The sequence below is a fragment of the Xenopus laevis genome, chromosome 9_10S (genome assembly GCF_017654675.1).
Source record: "Xenopus laevis strain J_2021 chromosome 9_10S, Xenopus_laevis_v10.1, whole genome shotgun sequence".
Lineage (NCBI taxonomy): Eukaryota > Metazoa > Chordata > Amphibia > Anura > Pipidae > Xenopus > Xenopus laevis.
In genome coordinates this window covers 41,473,258-41,491,947 of record NC_054388.1, presented here as the reverse complement: position 1 = coordinate 41,491,947, position 18,690 = coordinate 41,473,258, and the positions used below count along the sequence as shown (strand labels likewise).

Genomic DNA, 18,690 nt, shown 5'->3' with positions numbered 1-18,690 from the left:
GCCCACTGTTGCTGAATTGTCAGGTAGAGGTAGAATCCTCTTGTCTCTACCTGTATATCTGACAAGCCAAGTGATATCCAAGTCTTCGGCTGATATAGGTTGGCTTGTCTCCCACCATAGACGCACTAAATATTGTACAAAACGGGTGCATCTATGGCCACCTTTAGTATTGAAAACAAATGATCTTCTCAGGAAGGATCGTAACTGTAATGTCTATTGCCTCATTTACAAAGTATCAAATGAAAAAAAACAACTGGAGTTACACAGTAGCACCACTGTCCACCTATGCCGCCCTACGTGTTTCGCAGAGTTACCTGCTTCTTCAGCTACTAACGCATAGGGCGGTATAGTTGGATGGTAGTGAGACAAGCACCATACCGCTCCCCATGTAGATAGGCAGGTTGCGCCTGGGCACTAACGGAAGGGAGGGGGAGCTATTTATATTGGCAACTGATCCACGGACATGGTCTGGCACTGCGCCACTGAAGGTCACGCAGTGAGTTTGTATAGTGATGTATATGGTGTTGTCTAAGGGCACACGGGCAGATTCGGGGAGATTTAGTCGCCTGGCAACTAATTGCCTCTTCATTCGGGGTGACAATCTCCCCAAACTGCCTTCTCCCTGCCTTCCGCCTGCTAAAATGAAAAATTGCCTGCGGCAATGCACTCGTTTCCTCGTGAGGCAACTTCGGGCGACTTTGGAAATCAAAGCGCCGCAATTGCCATTGCACTGGCATTTTCTCATTATAGAGGGGAGTATAAGTATAAATACTGTTGCCACTTAGAGGCTCACTGTTGCAAGTTGTACACATTTACAAAGTGTCAGAACAGAAAGCTAAGCCAAGACAGAGGTGAACAAAAACCCTATAACAGCATTGCGTCTGTGGCTAATTTATAGCATAGGCCAGCAGTGCCACATTGTAGAGCCATCAGCTGTGAGTTAGTTGTGGTTGATAAAAACCTCTAAAATTACACAAATTTTAATTTTGATAAATAGGCCTCTAAATCTCTTGAAAAGTTGGTCAACTAAAGACAATATCGTGGGCAATATCAGTTTTCTCTGCCACCTCTTTTATATTGACAGAGAAGGCAGTGATATAGCCTTTAGTGTAGGAGAATGCTGTCCCCCATCTATATCTAAGTAGCAGGACAGGTGAGGGGGTGGCAGTAGAGAGGAGAGAGTGTGTGAACAATATACTCCAAAAGAAATGTACAGTGAGTACAGAATGACAGCCTCTCATAGATAAATAGCAAAGCTTTCTCTGGCATGAAGAAGTAAGGAGGAATTCTAGGCATTTTTTAGGGGGCAGTAGGGATAACAGCTGTGAACTGGACAATATCCAGTGACAGGTAGATAGGCAGTGAATGGGAAGGAGCCAGTGGGCTATTCTCTGTAATGGAAGAGAGAGGAGTGTTGAAAGAGAAAGATACTGTTTCATACTGTGCTTATTAAACTGCAAGAGGAGGAGAGGTGATGAAAGAGGGTTAGTATGCGCCTGACCCTCTTAAGGAATGCTCAGAGGTCAGTTGAGGTGTTCTAGGCAAGATAAAGCAGGGTTGCAGCTGTTAAACTTGTGGCTGCTATAGGAGGCTGAAACACTGCATTGATTTATAACGCTGGTTATATTTTTTCATCCAGCCAGGGATCAGATTATAGAGAGCATCCTGCACAGGGTAGTGGAGGTGAACCAATAAGAGGGGGAGAATTAGCCTGTACAGTAATGCCCTAGAAAATGAACTCCAGTGTTTGGCCTTTGGCTGGGGCATTACTTGCACCCATTTGCAGCTCTTGCCCAAGTTGCAGCTGCAGAAATAAGGGAGTTGAGTGGATTCTGCCCCTCAGAGTTTGATAACACACCATGTGAGATGCAGGAGGTCTAATCTGAAGGTGTCATGTTATTGAGGACACTGGCAGTTTTGTGTTTTTTAAACATATTCTCTTCTTCTTATCATATGATATAAAAAAACAGATACAAAACATAATTTGTCTTTTTGCTGGGCTATCCCCCACTGCGCGCGTACACTCTCTCCCCACTCCCCAGGCTATTTTTTCGATAAAGGGGAAATCAGAAGATAAAATCAACAGCCTTGGCTTTTAACCCCTGAAAACTCAGTTGTTATACCCTGCACAATGAGGGGCTGGTCATCAGACATGGTAGTGGTGGGCGGAGTGTTAAGTCTGGTGCTCTGATTTAATGTTGGGTGAGGTGTAGTCTACCTGGGGTATATGGTATATACTTCTGCCTAGCACCACCTGCTGTATGTGAATGCAGAGAGGCAAGGGGATTGATAGTTAACCCTGGATAGATTGACAAAGGGGAAGGAAGGTGCCTAGGTGGGTGCGTAAATAGACAAGAAAAATGAAGGTTTATAGGGAAAACACAACCAGATGTAGGGGAAAATGTGATGAAGTCTGGGAGCACTGCACAGTTTGTTTTTCAGATGCATTTTGTATGGCTACACAGAAATCAGTGCAACTGCAGGATGTGAATATTATGTGTCCTTAATAGATCTTCATGAAAAATAGTTGACATTGTGGTAACACCCAAAACGTTTTACTAAATTTCGCTATGTTGTGGATACATTATTTTTTAGGATCATTTTTACTGCTCTTATGGGTTTTTTTCCTCTACTGTGTGGAATATAAACTACAGTATGGTTGTTAGGGTCACACTGACCCTAGCAACTTGACAGGGGCATAACTGAAGCCTACAGAGTGCAAAAGCAAACTGCTTTTGATATTCCACCAGACACCAACCCATAGGGACAATGCTCAGCATGGTCACATGGGGCAAAAGCCTGATATTATAGTAAATGTTTTCCACTGACCTTAATGGGACATTTACAGCTGGTTCTTCATTTATAGGAGAATGAAAGCCTGACTAAAGAAATAGGCTAGAAATGGTGTACATTATGTTTTGGGCTTCTGTACCAGCCCAAGGCAACCACAGTCCTTTAGCAGTAAAGATCTGTGTCTCCAAAGATGCCCCAGTAGCTCCCCACCTTCTTTTCTGCTGATTCACTGCACATGCTCTGTGCTGCTGTCACTTACTGAGCTTAGGGACCCACTCACAATATATTGTATATACAGAATAGAAAATTAGAAATGTCACAATATAAGGCTGATTAGTATTTATAACAGATAATTACTACATGTCAGATGGGAAATCAGCGCAATCAGCATCAGAATTTAATAATCAGCCTTATAGCATCAGCTTATATTACAGACAACCCGCATTTTCTGCTTGTAAATTTGCGACGACCCCTAAGCTCAGAGCCCACTGAGCATGTGAGTGTCACAGAAACTTTCCAAGATGGTGACCCCCTGTGACAAGTTTGAAGTCCTGGATCATTGCTGCTAATGAGAAGCTGAAACTTTAGTGTGGAAAAAAAGTTCAAAATGGAAAATATGTAATTTTTTTACCATATTAATTTTTAGGGTTTCGTTCTCCTTTAAGTGTCCTTTTAGAGAAGGGCAGCATAAGCAACTGTACCCAACCACTAATGACCTCAATGACCTTACCACTCCCTTTTCAACATTATGGGGCCCATTTACTTAGCTTGAGTGAAGGAATAGAAGAAAAAATACTTCGAATTTCAAATGGTCGAATATGACAATTTCGACCATTGAATTGGCTACTTCGACCTTCGACTGGATTCAAACTAAAAATCGTTCGACTATTCGATAGTCGAAGTACTGTCTCTTTAAAAAATACTTCGACCCCCTAGTTCGCCACCTAAAACCTACCGAGGCCAATGTTAGCCTATGGGGAAGGTCTCCATAGGCTTAATAACAACTTTCTGATTGAAGGAAAATCCTTCAATCGATGGATTAAAATCCTTTGAATCGTTCGATCGTAGGAATATCGCTAAATCCTTTGACTTCGATATTCGAAGTCGAAGGATTTCAATTGGGCAGTCGATTATCGAGGGTTAATTAACCCTCGATATTCGACCCTAGGTAAATCTGCCCCTAAATGTCTATTCCTGGATGTGGCCCTTTCCTATGATATTTTGTCTTGGGGCCACCAGGTGAGAAGTAAGAAGGCAGAGGGAGAATGAAAGCAACAGAAGCAGTAGAGTAGGCAGGGAGACAATACAGTGGAAGTTAAGAAAGTGGAAGTAAATAAGAATGTAAGAAAGGGGAAGCAAAATAGGAGGAAATGAAGGAATGAATGCAGAGGGAGGAGGGGAGAAGGAAATGCAGAAGTAGCTGTAAGGCTGAAGAGTGAAATGGAGACAGAGAGGGGCTTTAAGCAAAGAGAGAAATTGGGAAGAGAAAGACAAAGGAAGGGAGCAGAAGTTAGTGGTGCTCAGGAGGGAGGTGGGGGAGAATGAGAGAGAGAGTCACTGAGGGGAGAGAGGGAGTTAAAGAAGGGAAAAAGTGAGTGCTTGCAAACTGGAAGTGGGAGTGGAAAGAGTTGGGCAGGAACGGTTCCGCCTCCCAAACAAGGGGAGAGAGGCCGGGCTGTGGATAAACCGATGCTGGGGGAGTGATGGACAAGGAGCGCATTTCAGGTAGGGAAGATAACTTCAAAATTCATCCTGTATGCCCCCCTCTCTCTTTCTTTGCACTCTTTTGTTTGATAGCTAGAGATAAAAGCAAAGGGCAGGCACGCTAGCTGGGGGCACCATGTGTGGACTCACATTCACTGGCAGAGCACTAGGTGCCACCGGTACAGTCTGTCTGTAGGATTCTTTGGAGCTGATTTTGCTTTTTCTATAAGATATGAGCCCCCCTTTTTTTAACTTTGGACAACATTATATTTCCTCTTTGATTATTGTTCCTACCAATAAAGCATAAAGATTGTAAGCTCTGCAGAAAAGGCGCCCGTTCTTCTTGCACAAAAAATTTCGCATCATTTTTCTACTAGGGGTTCAGCAATTCGATTGCAAGCTCTATGCCTAATCTGTTTTTGGTTTAAGTTATTGAAAAAAGATATTGGTTTATTAGATTGCCAACTCTTCAGTATAGGTTTGGCTGTTTAACTCCTTGCACACCCTGTGGTCAGACTTCCCGTTGCTGAACTTTGCAGTACTTTCTTACTCATAGTTACTAATTGTATTTATAGCCCAGCAGAATCCTTAATCCCAGGGCTGTCCAGTCTACAGCTGTCCTTAGACTGGGATAGGGACGAGGGATATTGAGATTTGTAGTTCAGTAACAATTGCAGTGCATGGTGGGATCTGTAGTGTAATACCAACTGCAGGGCCAACGATAAGATATCCCCCATTCTGTTCTTTACTCCGACCCCCTGGGCGTATTGCAGTGACTATATTAAGTGATGCATGAAATGAGTCAGAATTGCCAGCCACAAGTTGGCATGAGAAGTGAACACGCTGCAGGGTGAAGTAGAGAACTTCATTGGAACTGAGCAGCACTTTCTTGTCTTACCCAGGGCTGATCTTAGTGGTAGCGGGACCCAGCGTATAAGGTTTTCTGTTTGTGCCCTAGGTTGCCAGTCCAAGTACAACACAGAAACCAGATGCATGGAGTTTTGTGATAGACATTTGGTATATTTATATGCCATTAGCACTGTCTTGCATTGCTATTTCACAGCTACAGTCTCTTCCATTAACACTAATCTGCCTTACTATACACTCTAACCCACAGTGTGGTACAAATTTTTTCTGTACAGAAGAAACTTTTGGCCCTCAAATGGATGGGCCCCAAGAAAATAGTTTTTTGCGTCCCTAGAATTCAGGATAGTCTTCCCTAAGAGGTGCCTCCCTCTGCTCTGGCTCAGCACCATTGTTATGTTGCTCTTTCCAGCAGCTGAGGGGTTTCTATAGTAGAAGATTCAGGTTGTGGCTGCCACGTGAGCACATGGACTAGGAGGACTGGGCTACTTTGCCGGAATTGCCATGTGCAACGTCATTCAGATGCCGCCTTCTGTCTTATTTTTTTATTGCCGTCATATGAGGAAGAATAATGGGAAACTGGAACAGAGGGAAAGTCATTGTGTGTAGGAGATGGAGGCATAAGGTGTTGGTAACATGGAAGAGCAACATGAGGAAAGTTGTGAGGATCCAGAGGGGAATGACAGACTATGGGGAGATTGTAGCTCAGGCCGTCAACAAAAATGTTCATATTAAGGGGTTAAAACTCAGTGTGACTTACTTTGTTTTTCAAGGGGGGGGCAGAAGCACACAAAATATCTGGTACCACATAACAGAAAAGAAATGGCCATGTACAGCTCCCAGAAAGCCATTTTTACACATGCCTGTTCTAAGTAACGCTTAGTGTTTGTGCAGGAGTTTTATTTCAATGGAGTGATGAGGCCAGTAGCCAAGGGGTTAATAGCATCACTGCAGAGGGATGAATAAAGTTCTCATAACAGCCTGGTAGGATAGACTGGGGCAGTTACAGATCACCATGTGCAAGACCCAGCCGTCACTGAGAGGATGTGGTCACAGAACCGAGAACGGTCTGTCAGCAGATTCATTGCTCACTAAGGGAGGGGGAGAAACACTCATTCTGCAGCAGCACACACTCATTGTGCTCTCCTGGCTGTCACTGTCACACACAGACAACTGTAGTCTCTTTCAGTTTGTCACTGTCACACACAGACAACTGTAGTCTCTTTCAGTTTGTCACTGTCACACAGCAGTGCAGGGATCCCTCAGAGCTCCCCACAAGAGAGAGGCTTTGCCACTCTGTAACTGTCACACACCCTCACACAGGAGGGGGGCCCTTTAGACTGTTGAATTGAGTGTCCCACACAAAAAGAGGAAACATACTCCCTTTGTCTCACACATAGTGATGGGTGAATTCCCCACAACATTCGCGAAATGCAACTTTCATGAAATCCGAAAGTTCACAGAGAAATCGTGAAATTCAAACTTTTTTCATGAAAAAATCAAGCAATTGGAATGTTTTCACAGAAAAATCGAGCAATTTGAACGTTTTCACTAAAAAATTCTAGCAATCCATACGTTTCACTAAAATCGAGCAATTGGAACGTTTTCACTAAAATCCAGCAATTCGAACGGTTTCTAGAAAAAATCGAGCAATTCGAACGTTTTCAGATATTGACGCCGGAGAATTTTCACCAGCGAATTTTCACGGGAGATTCGCAAATTTATTCGCAGGCAGCAAAACGCGGAAATTTGCTGCAAATTCGTGAATTTATTCGCCCATCACTACTCATATATATGATGATCTTCTCAACAGTCAGTGTCCTGCACACACAGTCTGCCACTGTCACAACCACACGCAATCAGGAGAGGCTCCATCCCACTCTCAATGTCACATACACACAAGAGAGGGGCTCCTTCAATCTGTTAATGTCTCATACACATTAGGCTTCCTTCGGCCTATCAATTACACATAAGACAGGGGCTCCCTCTCTTTATCAGTGTCAAATTCACATAAGGAAGAGGCTCCCTCAATCTGCCAATGTCATTATCGGGAGAGGGGCTTCCTTCGTCTTTTCGTGTCATACACATGTTAGTCTGTCAGTGTCACACACATAAGGAAGAGGGTCTCTGATGATCAGTTGATATGGAAGACAGGGCCACCATCAGGGGGGCACAGAGTGTACAAGTGTACACTGGGCTCAGGCCTGAAGGGGGGTCCGGCTGTGCTGCACTTTATAAAATAGTCGGTCCCCCTTTAAAGCGCCAAAAATGTTGTTGTTGGGACCCCGTGATTTCTAATGGCGGCCCTGATGGAAGATATAATCATGCTAATGTATTTGCTAATGTATTTGGTTCTGGACTTTTACTCTCTCTCAAGGCCATTAGTTTTCCCTGTCAGGTTAAAAGTTTCACTGTTGGACTGAAAGCGCCTTTGTTCCTTGTCAGTGCTGAGATGACGAAATAGAGAGAGTGAATCACACCCTAGTGATAAATCATTAACCCACTCCCTGTGAGGGGCCGGCAGTGTATATGTGCATTGTATTGCAGCCCTTCCTTTAGCTACACCCCATGTGAGCCTTTAAGTCAGTGCCCATCCTGAATACTCCCTGATCCCTTTGCCCTAGTTCATCCTGTCCCTTCTCCAACTTCCCATTGTCTGATTCCTCCCTGGCTGCTATTTATATTATATTGGATTATGAGGGTAATCCTGCCTGCTCCTCCTGTCACAAAACGGCAACTCTATGTGTAAAGAATTCTGTAGATAAATTCCTCCTATCATATCATTTAATAAAATGACTCTCAAACCCCCTTCTTTTGTTCTTTTGTTAAGGTCCCCATACAAGGGCCGATAAAAGCTGCAGACTGAGTCAGCTTATTGGCCATCCGACAGGCGTCCCCGATTCATATCTGGCCGATCTAGATCAGGCAGGTTAAAAAATCCTGTTGGATTGCGGCCGCATCTACTATGCATGTATCCGGTCCCATGATCCGACTACCCATATTGGATCCATTATGATCCGATTGTTGGACCCACGATCGGATCAGTTGATATAGCTCACTTCAATGTGGGCATATCGGGGGGAGATCCGCTTGTTTGGCGATATCGACAAACGAGCGGATCTCTACGTCTATGGCCACCTTTACTTTCAGTTTCACAGATATGGTATCTGATTGGTAGTATACACAGTGGCCAGCAGGTGGCAGCCTTACATACAAACTGTACAACCTTACATGTAAAGTGAACTATTTTTTTTTTATCCATTTAATAACCTGCAAACCTTAGGAAGATGCTGAAGGATCTTGTGGTTGGAAATATCTGACCTAGATCTGAAAGCAGCCTTATTAAGCTTGCTAAAGCCCCAGGTCAGGGGCGAGATTACCATCACACAGTCATCAAACTTGTAAGTCATTTGTGCTGTGTTGTTGATTGTAGAAGAAATTAATTTGATATATCCTGTTTCACTAGGTGCACACATACTAAAAGTGTAGTCATGATATCTGTTTTTCATACATTTATATAGGAAGGAATGCGCTGTGCAAAGTGGCTATTTGCTGGTGATGGAGGCATTGTGTGGGGTTGATGGTTTTGCTTGTATAAATTATCATCCTGTATCAAACATCCTATCCATATACAGTAGCAAGGCAGGGAGTTTTTTTCACTGAAAGGATGGTGTGACAGTCATGTGAGTGTGCTCTCTTAAGTATATATATATATATATATATATATATATATATATATATATATATATATATATATATATATATATATATATACATACATATTTATAGCTCAATTACTTGGAGTTAGGGTTGCCACCTTTTCTGGAAAAAAATACCGGCCTTCTTATATATTTAACTTTTTTTCCCTATTAATAACATTGGGATCAGCCATCATTTTTACCGGCCAGGTGGCAACCCTACTTGCAGTTAGATTTCAGTTTCCACTGCTTTTCCAAAACAGGCGGGCAACAATGAAAACGTTAAATAGTAGAGCTTACAATATATATATTTTACTCAATACACACATACCTCCCAACTGTCCCTTTTTCGGAGGGACAGTCCCACTTTTGACAGCTCGACCTGCAGTCCCTCATTTGTACTGGAAAGTCCCTCTTTTCTATGCACTGAACAGCCAGAAAAAGAAACAAAGTTTCTCACTTAATTGGCTTTTAGCAGAGAGCACAGAACAGCTAACAGGTGCAAATAAGATACTTTGTAACATTTTTGAGACATAAAAAAACAGTTTAGATAAGGAGAAATATTCTCAAACTTTCATAACCTGCCAAATTTTGTAAAATGAACATGGTAATTAGGGGGTGTGGCCACACAAAGGGGTGTGGTTAAAAAATGTTGCTGCGCTATGTGCGAAAAAAAAAATTGTCCCTCTTTTTACTACCAAATTTTTGGGTGGTATGTACACAGACTCACTAGGGTTATCTTAATCAGGGGCCAATTAACCTTATTGAACGGTTTTGCATTGTGGGAAAAAAACAACGTAGACATGGAATGAACATACACACTCCATGCAGATAGGGCCCTTGCTGGAAATTAAGTCAGGATGCTAATGAAGCAAATTAACAGCAAAGGGCAGAACATACAAATTCTAAGATATGTCAACTCACCCTTATTTTTCATCCTGATTTAAGACCCCTTATGTCGGTAGATAAAGCCCTGGCAGCATCAGACTGGGGGGCTGCTGCCTCGTCACCCCCATATTTACCCACTCCAACTGCAAAGTTCCCTCCTGCCCCCCTGCCTGAGTTGCATCCCCCCTCCGGCCAATATGGGGACAATATATGAACATATCATGAGCAAATCATTTCTACCAAGCGAAGCATTTCAGCAAATTAAACCCACACCTGTCCAGCCTACAATGTTTTAGTAATTGAAGGAAATCAGTTCAGTCTCATGTGTGGTAGTCACTGATCCACCCCAGATTAAATCCTGCAGAAATCCAGTCAATCATATTATAGAAAAATGTGGCAGTGTAGGTGGCAACACATAAGTAAATTTTGCAAATGTATTTATGTATTATGTTAGACATCCAATCACTCCAGCCTTTATACATTACATTTAACTATATCGAAAACATTTTTTATTTTGCACAGCCTATTTACCCAGTTTTTATTTTTACACTGAGCAGTTCCTTTAAAAGGATTCTGGGTAAAGTAGATCTTCACTCTACATTGTGGCTGGCCCCACCTTCAACACTGCAAGTTTCCTACACGTCAGTGATTTACTTGCAGCAAGGGATCACAAGATAAAACACTGTTTCAGTATTTCTTTCCCTTTGATATATTTATTAGCTGTTTTAAATGTATCTGTGCTGTTCTTTTGGGCAAGACCGATTATTTAATCTGTATCAGACAGAGTTTATTAAAAACGTAACCAGTTTTATTTACACCATAGTTGTTTTTTCAGTGGTTGTTCTGGAGGAAAAGGACACAGATCTGCCTTCAAAGAAGTTGTTCTTCAATTAGAAACACACTTTCTTTAATTTCTGCAGTGGGGACATGCCAATACTTCTCTTTCAGGCTAATAATTCTACTAGTGGATTTAAGGCCCCCATTTACGGACAGACCGCTTATTGGCCCGTGTGTGGGGCCATTTGACCTAATTGATATCTGGCAGAAAGTCTGGCAGATGCCGATCGGGCAGGGTAAAAAATCCCGTCGGATCACGTCCGCATCTTTGCGTTGATGCAGTCCCGCGATCTGACCGCCCATATTGCCTCCATTCTGATCAGATCGTTAGGCCCTAGGGCCCACGATCTGATCAGCCTGTTATCGCCCACCTCAATGTGGGCATATCGGTGAGAGATCCGCTCATTTAGCGACATTACCAAACAAGCGTATCTCTCTGTGTATGGCCACCTTAAGGCTCTGTCCCACCCATTATAGCTAGTAGCTATACTCATTGCTTTGACAATATCGATAGGCCCTAAGGGCAATGGCACACAGTTAGATTTGCATCCCGCGGTTAAATCTGTACTACCACAAATCTACTGACGATTATTTGCCATAGGATAACATTAGGATGCAGCCCATTCACCACAATGAATGTTATGGTATGGCAAGTAATTTCGAAAGACTTGCCTCTCCCTTCTTGATGGCAGCTCTGTGTGCAACTAACGTTTATTCTACCTTTAAAGTTTTATTTCCATTTGAGGCAGTGGTGTAACTACAGGGTGATAGGGTTGCTACTGCACCAGGGCCCACGCCCCCATTGGTCCTGGTTAAAGCATTGGTGTGAAGTATTGGTAAGGGAAGGGTACCTGGGTGCGAAATGTGCATGTGTTAAGTTATATTTGCTTTTAGGAATTGTGTTTACAATTGTGTACACTTGTGCATGTGTAACCTTGAGGTACCACACTGGCATGGTAAACTTATATATTCAATATCTAATAAAGTAACATATTTATTTAGCCACAGCTATACACTTTATACACATTTTCGCAACCTAGAGCCAAATGTCCGAAGTTGTGCACAGTCCCATTTTCTATATAATTGTGAAACTGGCCAGACTGCTGCTAGAAGTTGTCTTAAAGGTGAAAAATAACCCTTTTTTGTTAAATAGGATCTCTGGCTACCCAGCAGTGGAGCATTGTTACAGCAATTGACACAGCTATTAGAACTATTTGCCAATAGCTATAGTATTTGAAGTATGTCACACTGCAGTAAGCTAGGAGGACTCTTCAGAATATACACATTTTTGTAAGAGGTGGTACGTCACCTATAAATGTATTTTGCCTTTGCAGACTGTGGGTAGTTCCACTCTATCAGGCAGAAAACACTGCTGTATGGGTAGCAATGTCACCTGCTTGTTAGGGCAGTGACCGAGAGGTAACACCATTGGTTGATTCTCTGGAGACCTAAGTGAATACTGACTGCAGGGAAAACAGGTCAAATATATGGATTTTTTACTCTTATGTCAAAAATCTGCAGTTACAAATTAATTCATTCTTCCACAAAATGTGTTTTGTGTGCAAATTTTAAAGCAGGCCACACATCTCTCTGAGCTTTATTCAATTCAAGTTACTTTAAATAGAGAGAGATCAGGTACCTTTTTGTGGTCAAAACATTTGGTTGGCCCCTTTAGTTAATGACAAAACATGTCAGTAACGTATAGTTCCATTGGATATCCAATGACCATCACCCTACCCTGCCATCAGGGAACTTTAAGTTCTTTAGGTGGCATTAGCTCAACAGTTCGGGACCCCCTTCGATAGGCATTCCGCAGCTTTATTATTGTCTTTTCTCTACATAGCATGGGCATAATTCTAAGTGCCACATTAGTCCCTGCCCCAGTAAAGCTTACAATCGAATTGCCTTAGAACAGACACGCACATAATTAAGCAACTGTCTGACTTGTCTATTATATATGTATATATATATATATATATATATATATATATATATATATTTCTAAATTGTTTTTGTGCCTTTACTCATGTTGATTGTAGGGAAGATGAACAATTTAGAGTTCTAATGACATATGTTGGGTCAGCTTGTTGCCGCCAATATGAGATGTGAGGAGGCTCTGCCATTTCCAAATGCTCTGCTGGAGACATAAAGAGAGGGACGGAAATACCTTAGCCAACAGCTGGGAAAAGCTTCAATATCTTCCAGGGAGTGGGAAGGCTGGCTGCACACAGTAACATCACAATAACCCTTAACCCTTTTCTTTGCAGTACAGTGAGACAGCAGATACGATTTGCTGAGCTCACATAGACCCCCAGTCCTTTATAAGCTGGACTTCCTAATAGAGTGGGGCCTTGGCTAATATTCCCTAAATGCATCCCCCTAAAAACACATGAGCCTTACTTCTTTCATACTATTAACACTATCTGTATAACGGAATGTTTTCACCCTATATCCCTTATTCATTAGATAATAATATTACTAGATATTACTTTTTTATTATACTGTACATTTTACCCCCCCCAAGACAGCATTAAATTGATTCATTTTACCAATATATATGTTAAATTTTCTCATTTGGGCCACACTGCAACCACAGGGTCTGCTTCCTCTATATTTACACCCTTACTCCCAAGGCTACTAATCTACTACACTGTTCCTTAAAGTTTGGGAATTAATCTCAGCCCTAACCACTGCCCTGCTCTGTTTTATTACACTTAGTGTAGTTCAGAAATGAAAGGTATCGAGCCAGCAATGGATTTGAGGTTTTTAAATGAAAGGGCCTTATCAAACCTTAATATCGCACACACTGTGTCCTTTGGTTGCCCCACAGTTTTGTTTCTACTCCCTGTGACCTTACGCTCCCTTTCACTTCTCCCTGTCCTCCGCCAGTCAGCTCTGGGGAGAGCCAAAGGCTGTGCAGGACTTCCACATCATTAGTAAATGATCAACTCATGCAGCATGGAATTATATGTTTCCAGAAGATCAAATACGTTTGATAGATATAATTTATGAACCAGAGTCTGGATTAATGGATCTATGTATGGCTGGTGTCAATGGCACATATAAAGGTGCAGCTCATCTTAAGTATGATGTAAACAGTTGCAGAGTCCAACAATGAATCAGGCACCTGTGGCATATTAGTCCAAAAAGCCCTGAGTTTCCAACTATGTTGGTCAGTGTCCCACTAAATTCCCTATAGCTCCTGTCCAACCCCCAACCCCTTGCTTCCTAAATAGTTACACTCCTAGGGATCCCTTCTGAGCAGTGCAGTGGGGTAGCATTGGGTAACGTACAAGAAAAACTGGTACAAATTGGGTAAAGGGTCTCATCAGGTAAAAGTGTGGATACAGTCAATGGTCACAAAATCCGAAGTCAGTTGCCAGCTGTTCATACTCAATATGCACCATAGGTTGCAAAGGTCCCACTTACCCTAACATCCGACCAGTGGTAACTGAAAGATGAATAGGAGAGATAAACTATAAAGCCATTTAATATTGCATTTCAGATAGGAATGTATTTTTACTTGGACTTTATGCTGTACACGTTGTCATCATCCTTCTTTCTTATGTTCCTGATTTACGTCATATTCAGATTTTACGCACAGACTGTCTCCTAGGGACGTACATGGTGCAGACTAAGCTCTGAGTGTCAGTGATGTGACTGTTCTGTAGCCGGCAAAAACACCAGCCATGTCTACCGGCTCGCAGTAAATTAACACACAATTCAATTAACAATGAGCTATTTTAAACAAGTATGTGAGCTGTGATGTTTCCCTGATAAGCCTGTGTTTGAGCAATTGATATTGTTCTCTGTGAATTTATATAATTTACATTGCTAGTAATAAAAATATATTATGCATGAATAATGCACAGAATACCAGTGCAGCTACATTAACTGCTCCTCTGCTACTACACCCACAGCTAAGGCTAGTAGAGAAATGCCACTAGCAGGCTTAGAGTGGCAATCTGTAGAATCTGGCAAAAGCTAGAGGGGCTGGTGTAAGATGCTATAGTTACTATTTATTTCTGTGGACTGGAGCTACACCTTTCTGTGTGCTTGGCTAATGGGGTAGGAGAAGGGGTGGCCATAGTTATGCAGCACCAGCATCTGAGCTGAGGAGGCTGAATATAGGATTTGGAGTGGTACTATGCAGGTGGTACTTTGGTCTAATTTTCCTTTGGTTTGTCCTCAGATGACAACAAAAGCCTTGGAGCAGTGCTGGAATGCAGTGTTTAAGGCAGGGGGAAGGGGGGGGTATCAAGAGAAATGTATGCAGAATATATAAATAAATAGCAGGAGGCTGAAGGAATACTGTATGAGATTCTGGAATTGGACTTTTCTGTTCTATAATACACAGGACTGCACTTCTAACTGGTCATTTTCTATGGGAAAATTGGGGGGGGTGAGATATAGCAAAGCACTTTAATTACAGGGACAGTCAGGACATTTGGGGTCTGTCCGCTTGGGGGGCTTGTGTTAAAGGGGAACTCCACAAAAACATAACTTGAGCTTTTTGAAAAGTAAACACAATTTCAAGCAACTTTGCAATATACATAAGTAAAAAAAAATGCAGACTTTTCACGATTTGTAATGGTTTGGAACAGTTGCCTAAGCCTTGCCCCTGGCTCTCCTGCTGATCTGTCTGACTACTTTGCTGAGTTGGCTGACTACTGTTACTTTGTATCAACAGCTGTCCTCTGCCTGCATCCTCCAAACCCCACAATTCCCTGCACACGTGATTTCAATAAGGAAAGGAACATTGCAGTGCAATGCATTGTGGGTTATGTAGTTCCTGCATGCTGTCTGTAAGCTGTGGAGGAGTTGTTACAATTTGTTACATCAGTGTTTTAGTCCCTCCTTCCCTGCCAGGATTTCAAATGATGCAGAAAGAGAAGAACTGTTAAACAGCTGGATTTCAGCATAGAAAATAGGCATTTATTCATACTTTTTGAAGAAACAGGTAACTGTGATGGGTATATTAGGGGTTTCTGTTTTCTAATTTTGGTTTGGAAGCAGGAGTTCCCCTTTAAGTATAAGACCTAGGAAGCACTTTCTAGGATAGGCAGCCCCTCCTCAGTGAGTGGTTGGTTTCCTGTTGACAGCTGGCCCTTCCTTTCTCTTGATATTTCTGGAGTTCCTGCTGCCTATAACACTGACTTGAGGATATGATGACACTGCCCACTTAACCCCTCTGCTGCTGGCTTACCAGGTGAATTCCCCCCATATCTGGTGATCTGCAAGGGATACTGAGTGCTAGAATAGGTGCATATGAACCATCCAACGAAGCCAAAGAGTAGGTAGTGTTAAAGGCTGGCAAGCTATCAATGACTGGCATTATTATTATTATTATTATTATTATTATTAACATGTATTTATATAGCGCCAACATATTGCGTAGCACTGTAATGCTAGCATGTTTTTATTTGTATTGGGGGGGGCTTCTGCTGTTGTTAAACTACAACTTCCGATATCCTATAGGTCAGGGGTCCCCAACCTTTTTTACCTGTGAGCCATATGCAAATGTAAAAACAGTTGGGGAGCAACACAAGCATGGAAAAGTCCCATGGGGTGCCAGATAAGGGCTATGATTGGCTTTTTGGTAGCCCCTATGTGGACTGGCAGCCTACAGGAGACTCTACTTGGCACTTTACTTAGTTTTTATGCAATTAAAACTTGCCTGCAAACCAGAAATTCTAAAATAAGCTCCTGCTTTGAGGCCACTGAGAGCAACATCCAAGAGGTTGGAGAGCAACATGTTGCTCACGAGCTACTGGTTGGGGATCACTGCTATAGGTGATGCACTTTGGGCAACACTGACCTAAAGAGTCACTATTTTGATTTACTTTGATCATCTGCAGTCTCCATCTTGCCATACTGTCACTATCTTGTCCTGCTCTCACTATCTTATATAGCTGTCTCCATCCTGCCATACTGTCTCCATTATACCCTGCTGTCACCATCTTACCCAGCTGTCTCCACCTTGTTCACTGTCAATGTCTTAACATGCTATCAGTCTTGCTCTTCTTTCTCCATCTTGACCTGTCATTGTCATCATGCCTAACTTGACCTTTTATGCATGGGTGTCCGGGCAGTTTGCCCTATGTGGATGCCAAATAGACAGCTCTGCAAGCATAGGAAGATTGTTTTGGGGCAATTTTGCTCCCTGCCTGTATGTCCTAGCACTGATAAACTTAATAGTATTGCTACCAGGGAACATTAAGCATAAGTGTAACTACGAGTTGAATCCCTCGTCACAGAAGAATTTGCCCTACAGTAGCTCATACAGCTATGGCATGGCATGACAGGGGTTAACACAGGGCACCTCTGTGTTTTTGGGCAGCCTGGAAAGAGTGTGGTGTGTTAGCAGTGAGTGTGCGTGGATCATGACGGGGTGGAGTTAGGAGCTGCCTCTGCACCACTGATTCACATCAGCCTTTAGGGGGCTGTGTCTCTATGCTCAGCTTGAGTAAGGGAAGCAGCAAGAGAGAGAGACAGACAGAACCTCACCAGCATTTTTAAAAAAAAAAGTCAAAAAGTTTCAGAATCGCAGCCTCAAAAGGAGAATCCTTCCCTCCCCATCTTCCCCCTACCCCATCACCCGTGCCCCCCTTACTGACTTGGCGGCAGCTTCTCATCTGAGCACTTTTTTTTCCAAATTTGGGATTTGTTGTTTAGAAGAAAAAAAAAGGGGGACAGAGAAATAAATCAGCGCTGGGACCCACTGTGGGATTTTGGAATATACTGTACTCCCCACGAGCACCTAAAAAATGTCTGATTCGACAGTGAATGCGCACCTGGAAGGTATCATTTCTGATTTTGAAGGTTCGTAAACACCCTAATCTCTTTAGCTTTAAAGGTCCAGTGCATGGATTAAGTTTGATGTGTGTGTCTATACTGTATATGAGTACATGTGTTTCTGTGTCTGACTGAGTTTGTGTTTTTGTCTGAAAGAACAGAAGAGCATGACCTGAATATAGAGAAAACTAAATATAATGTGACGGTGAATGATGTGCACTTACAACCAACTAGACTTATATCCCCTCCGAGCAGTATATGGTTTAGATATATTCGACTTCTGCAGATAGGAAAAAAAGATACACTGTGGGTAGATACATTTTTTGCCAGTAGAGCTATAATATGTTTAGAATGGTATTTCCTTTATGTATCATACTCCTGTATTTCTGAACTACTCTGTATTCTCATGCTAACTCTGTGTAGTACAAAGTGACGAGGAAGAGTTAATTGTTATTCTGTAATATTGATTGTAAGTTCCTTCATCCATTAAAGACAAGTCCAACCTGTTGCCTGGCAGCTGTTGAACTACAATGCCCAGCATTCCTGAGAGCCTTTTGGCAGCAGGTTGCTAATCCCTTCCACAGTGAAGGCTATATATATATATAAAATGATCATGATGTTATGTTTATGTCATACATGTTCCATGACAGCTCTGGTAACAAATATATCATACATAAAAGAGGGGGGTTGGGAGCAGACAGGAAAGAAACATTTGTGGTATATAATGAGAGAGAAAATAACTTTGAAATTAAAGGAGGATGGTTAAAAAAATGGTGAGTCAGAGAGAGAGGGGGAGGAGGAAGAGAACAAGTCATAGATTGAGGCCTTTCATATCTTGTAGATACGTTGATGATTTCATACATCATCTACATATCCTTTAGTATTCAGGATAGGTATGTAACAATTAAAATGTGTCAACGTAAATATGGCCACTCAAACTTAAATATCTCCAAGGAAAAACAAATGACGTATCAATCAACAGAATATATTAATATTAGGGATGCACCGAATGTACTTTTTTAGGATTTGGCTGAATCCCAGATCCTTCACAAAAGATTTGGCCGATAACCTAACCAAATCAGAATCCTGATTATTTATGCCCCAGGCCTTT

The 18,690-nt window shown here is 42.1% G+C and overlaps 1 protein-coding gene across 3 annotated transcripts in view; it reads left to right on the top strand.

Annotated features, from left to right (window-relative positions):
• septin9.S (septin 9 S homeolog) overlaps window positions 1–18,690 on the top strand; it is a 115,557-nt gene that overhangs the window by 22,355 nt on the left and 74,512 nt on the right. The window contains exon 1 of one of the 3 annotated variants that reach the window (XM_018237623.2): window positions 4,393–4,518. The exons of 1 other annotated variant lie outside the window; for it this stretch is intronic. In XM_018237623.2, coding sequence (XP_018093112.1) covers window positions 4,497–4,518 — 22 coding nt within the window. In that variant the 5' untranslated portion in view covers window positions 4,393–4,496. Of the gene's footprint in view, window positions 1–4,392; window positions 4,519–17,245; window positions 17,607–18,690 lie in introns of those variants that run through there. One more of the 3 variants, XM_018237622.2, reaches the window with a different exon arrangement.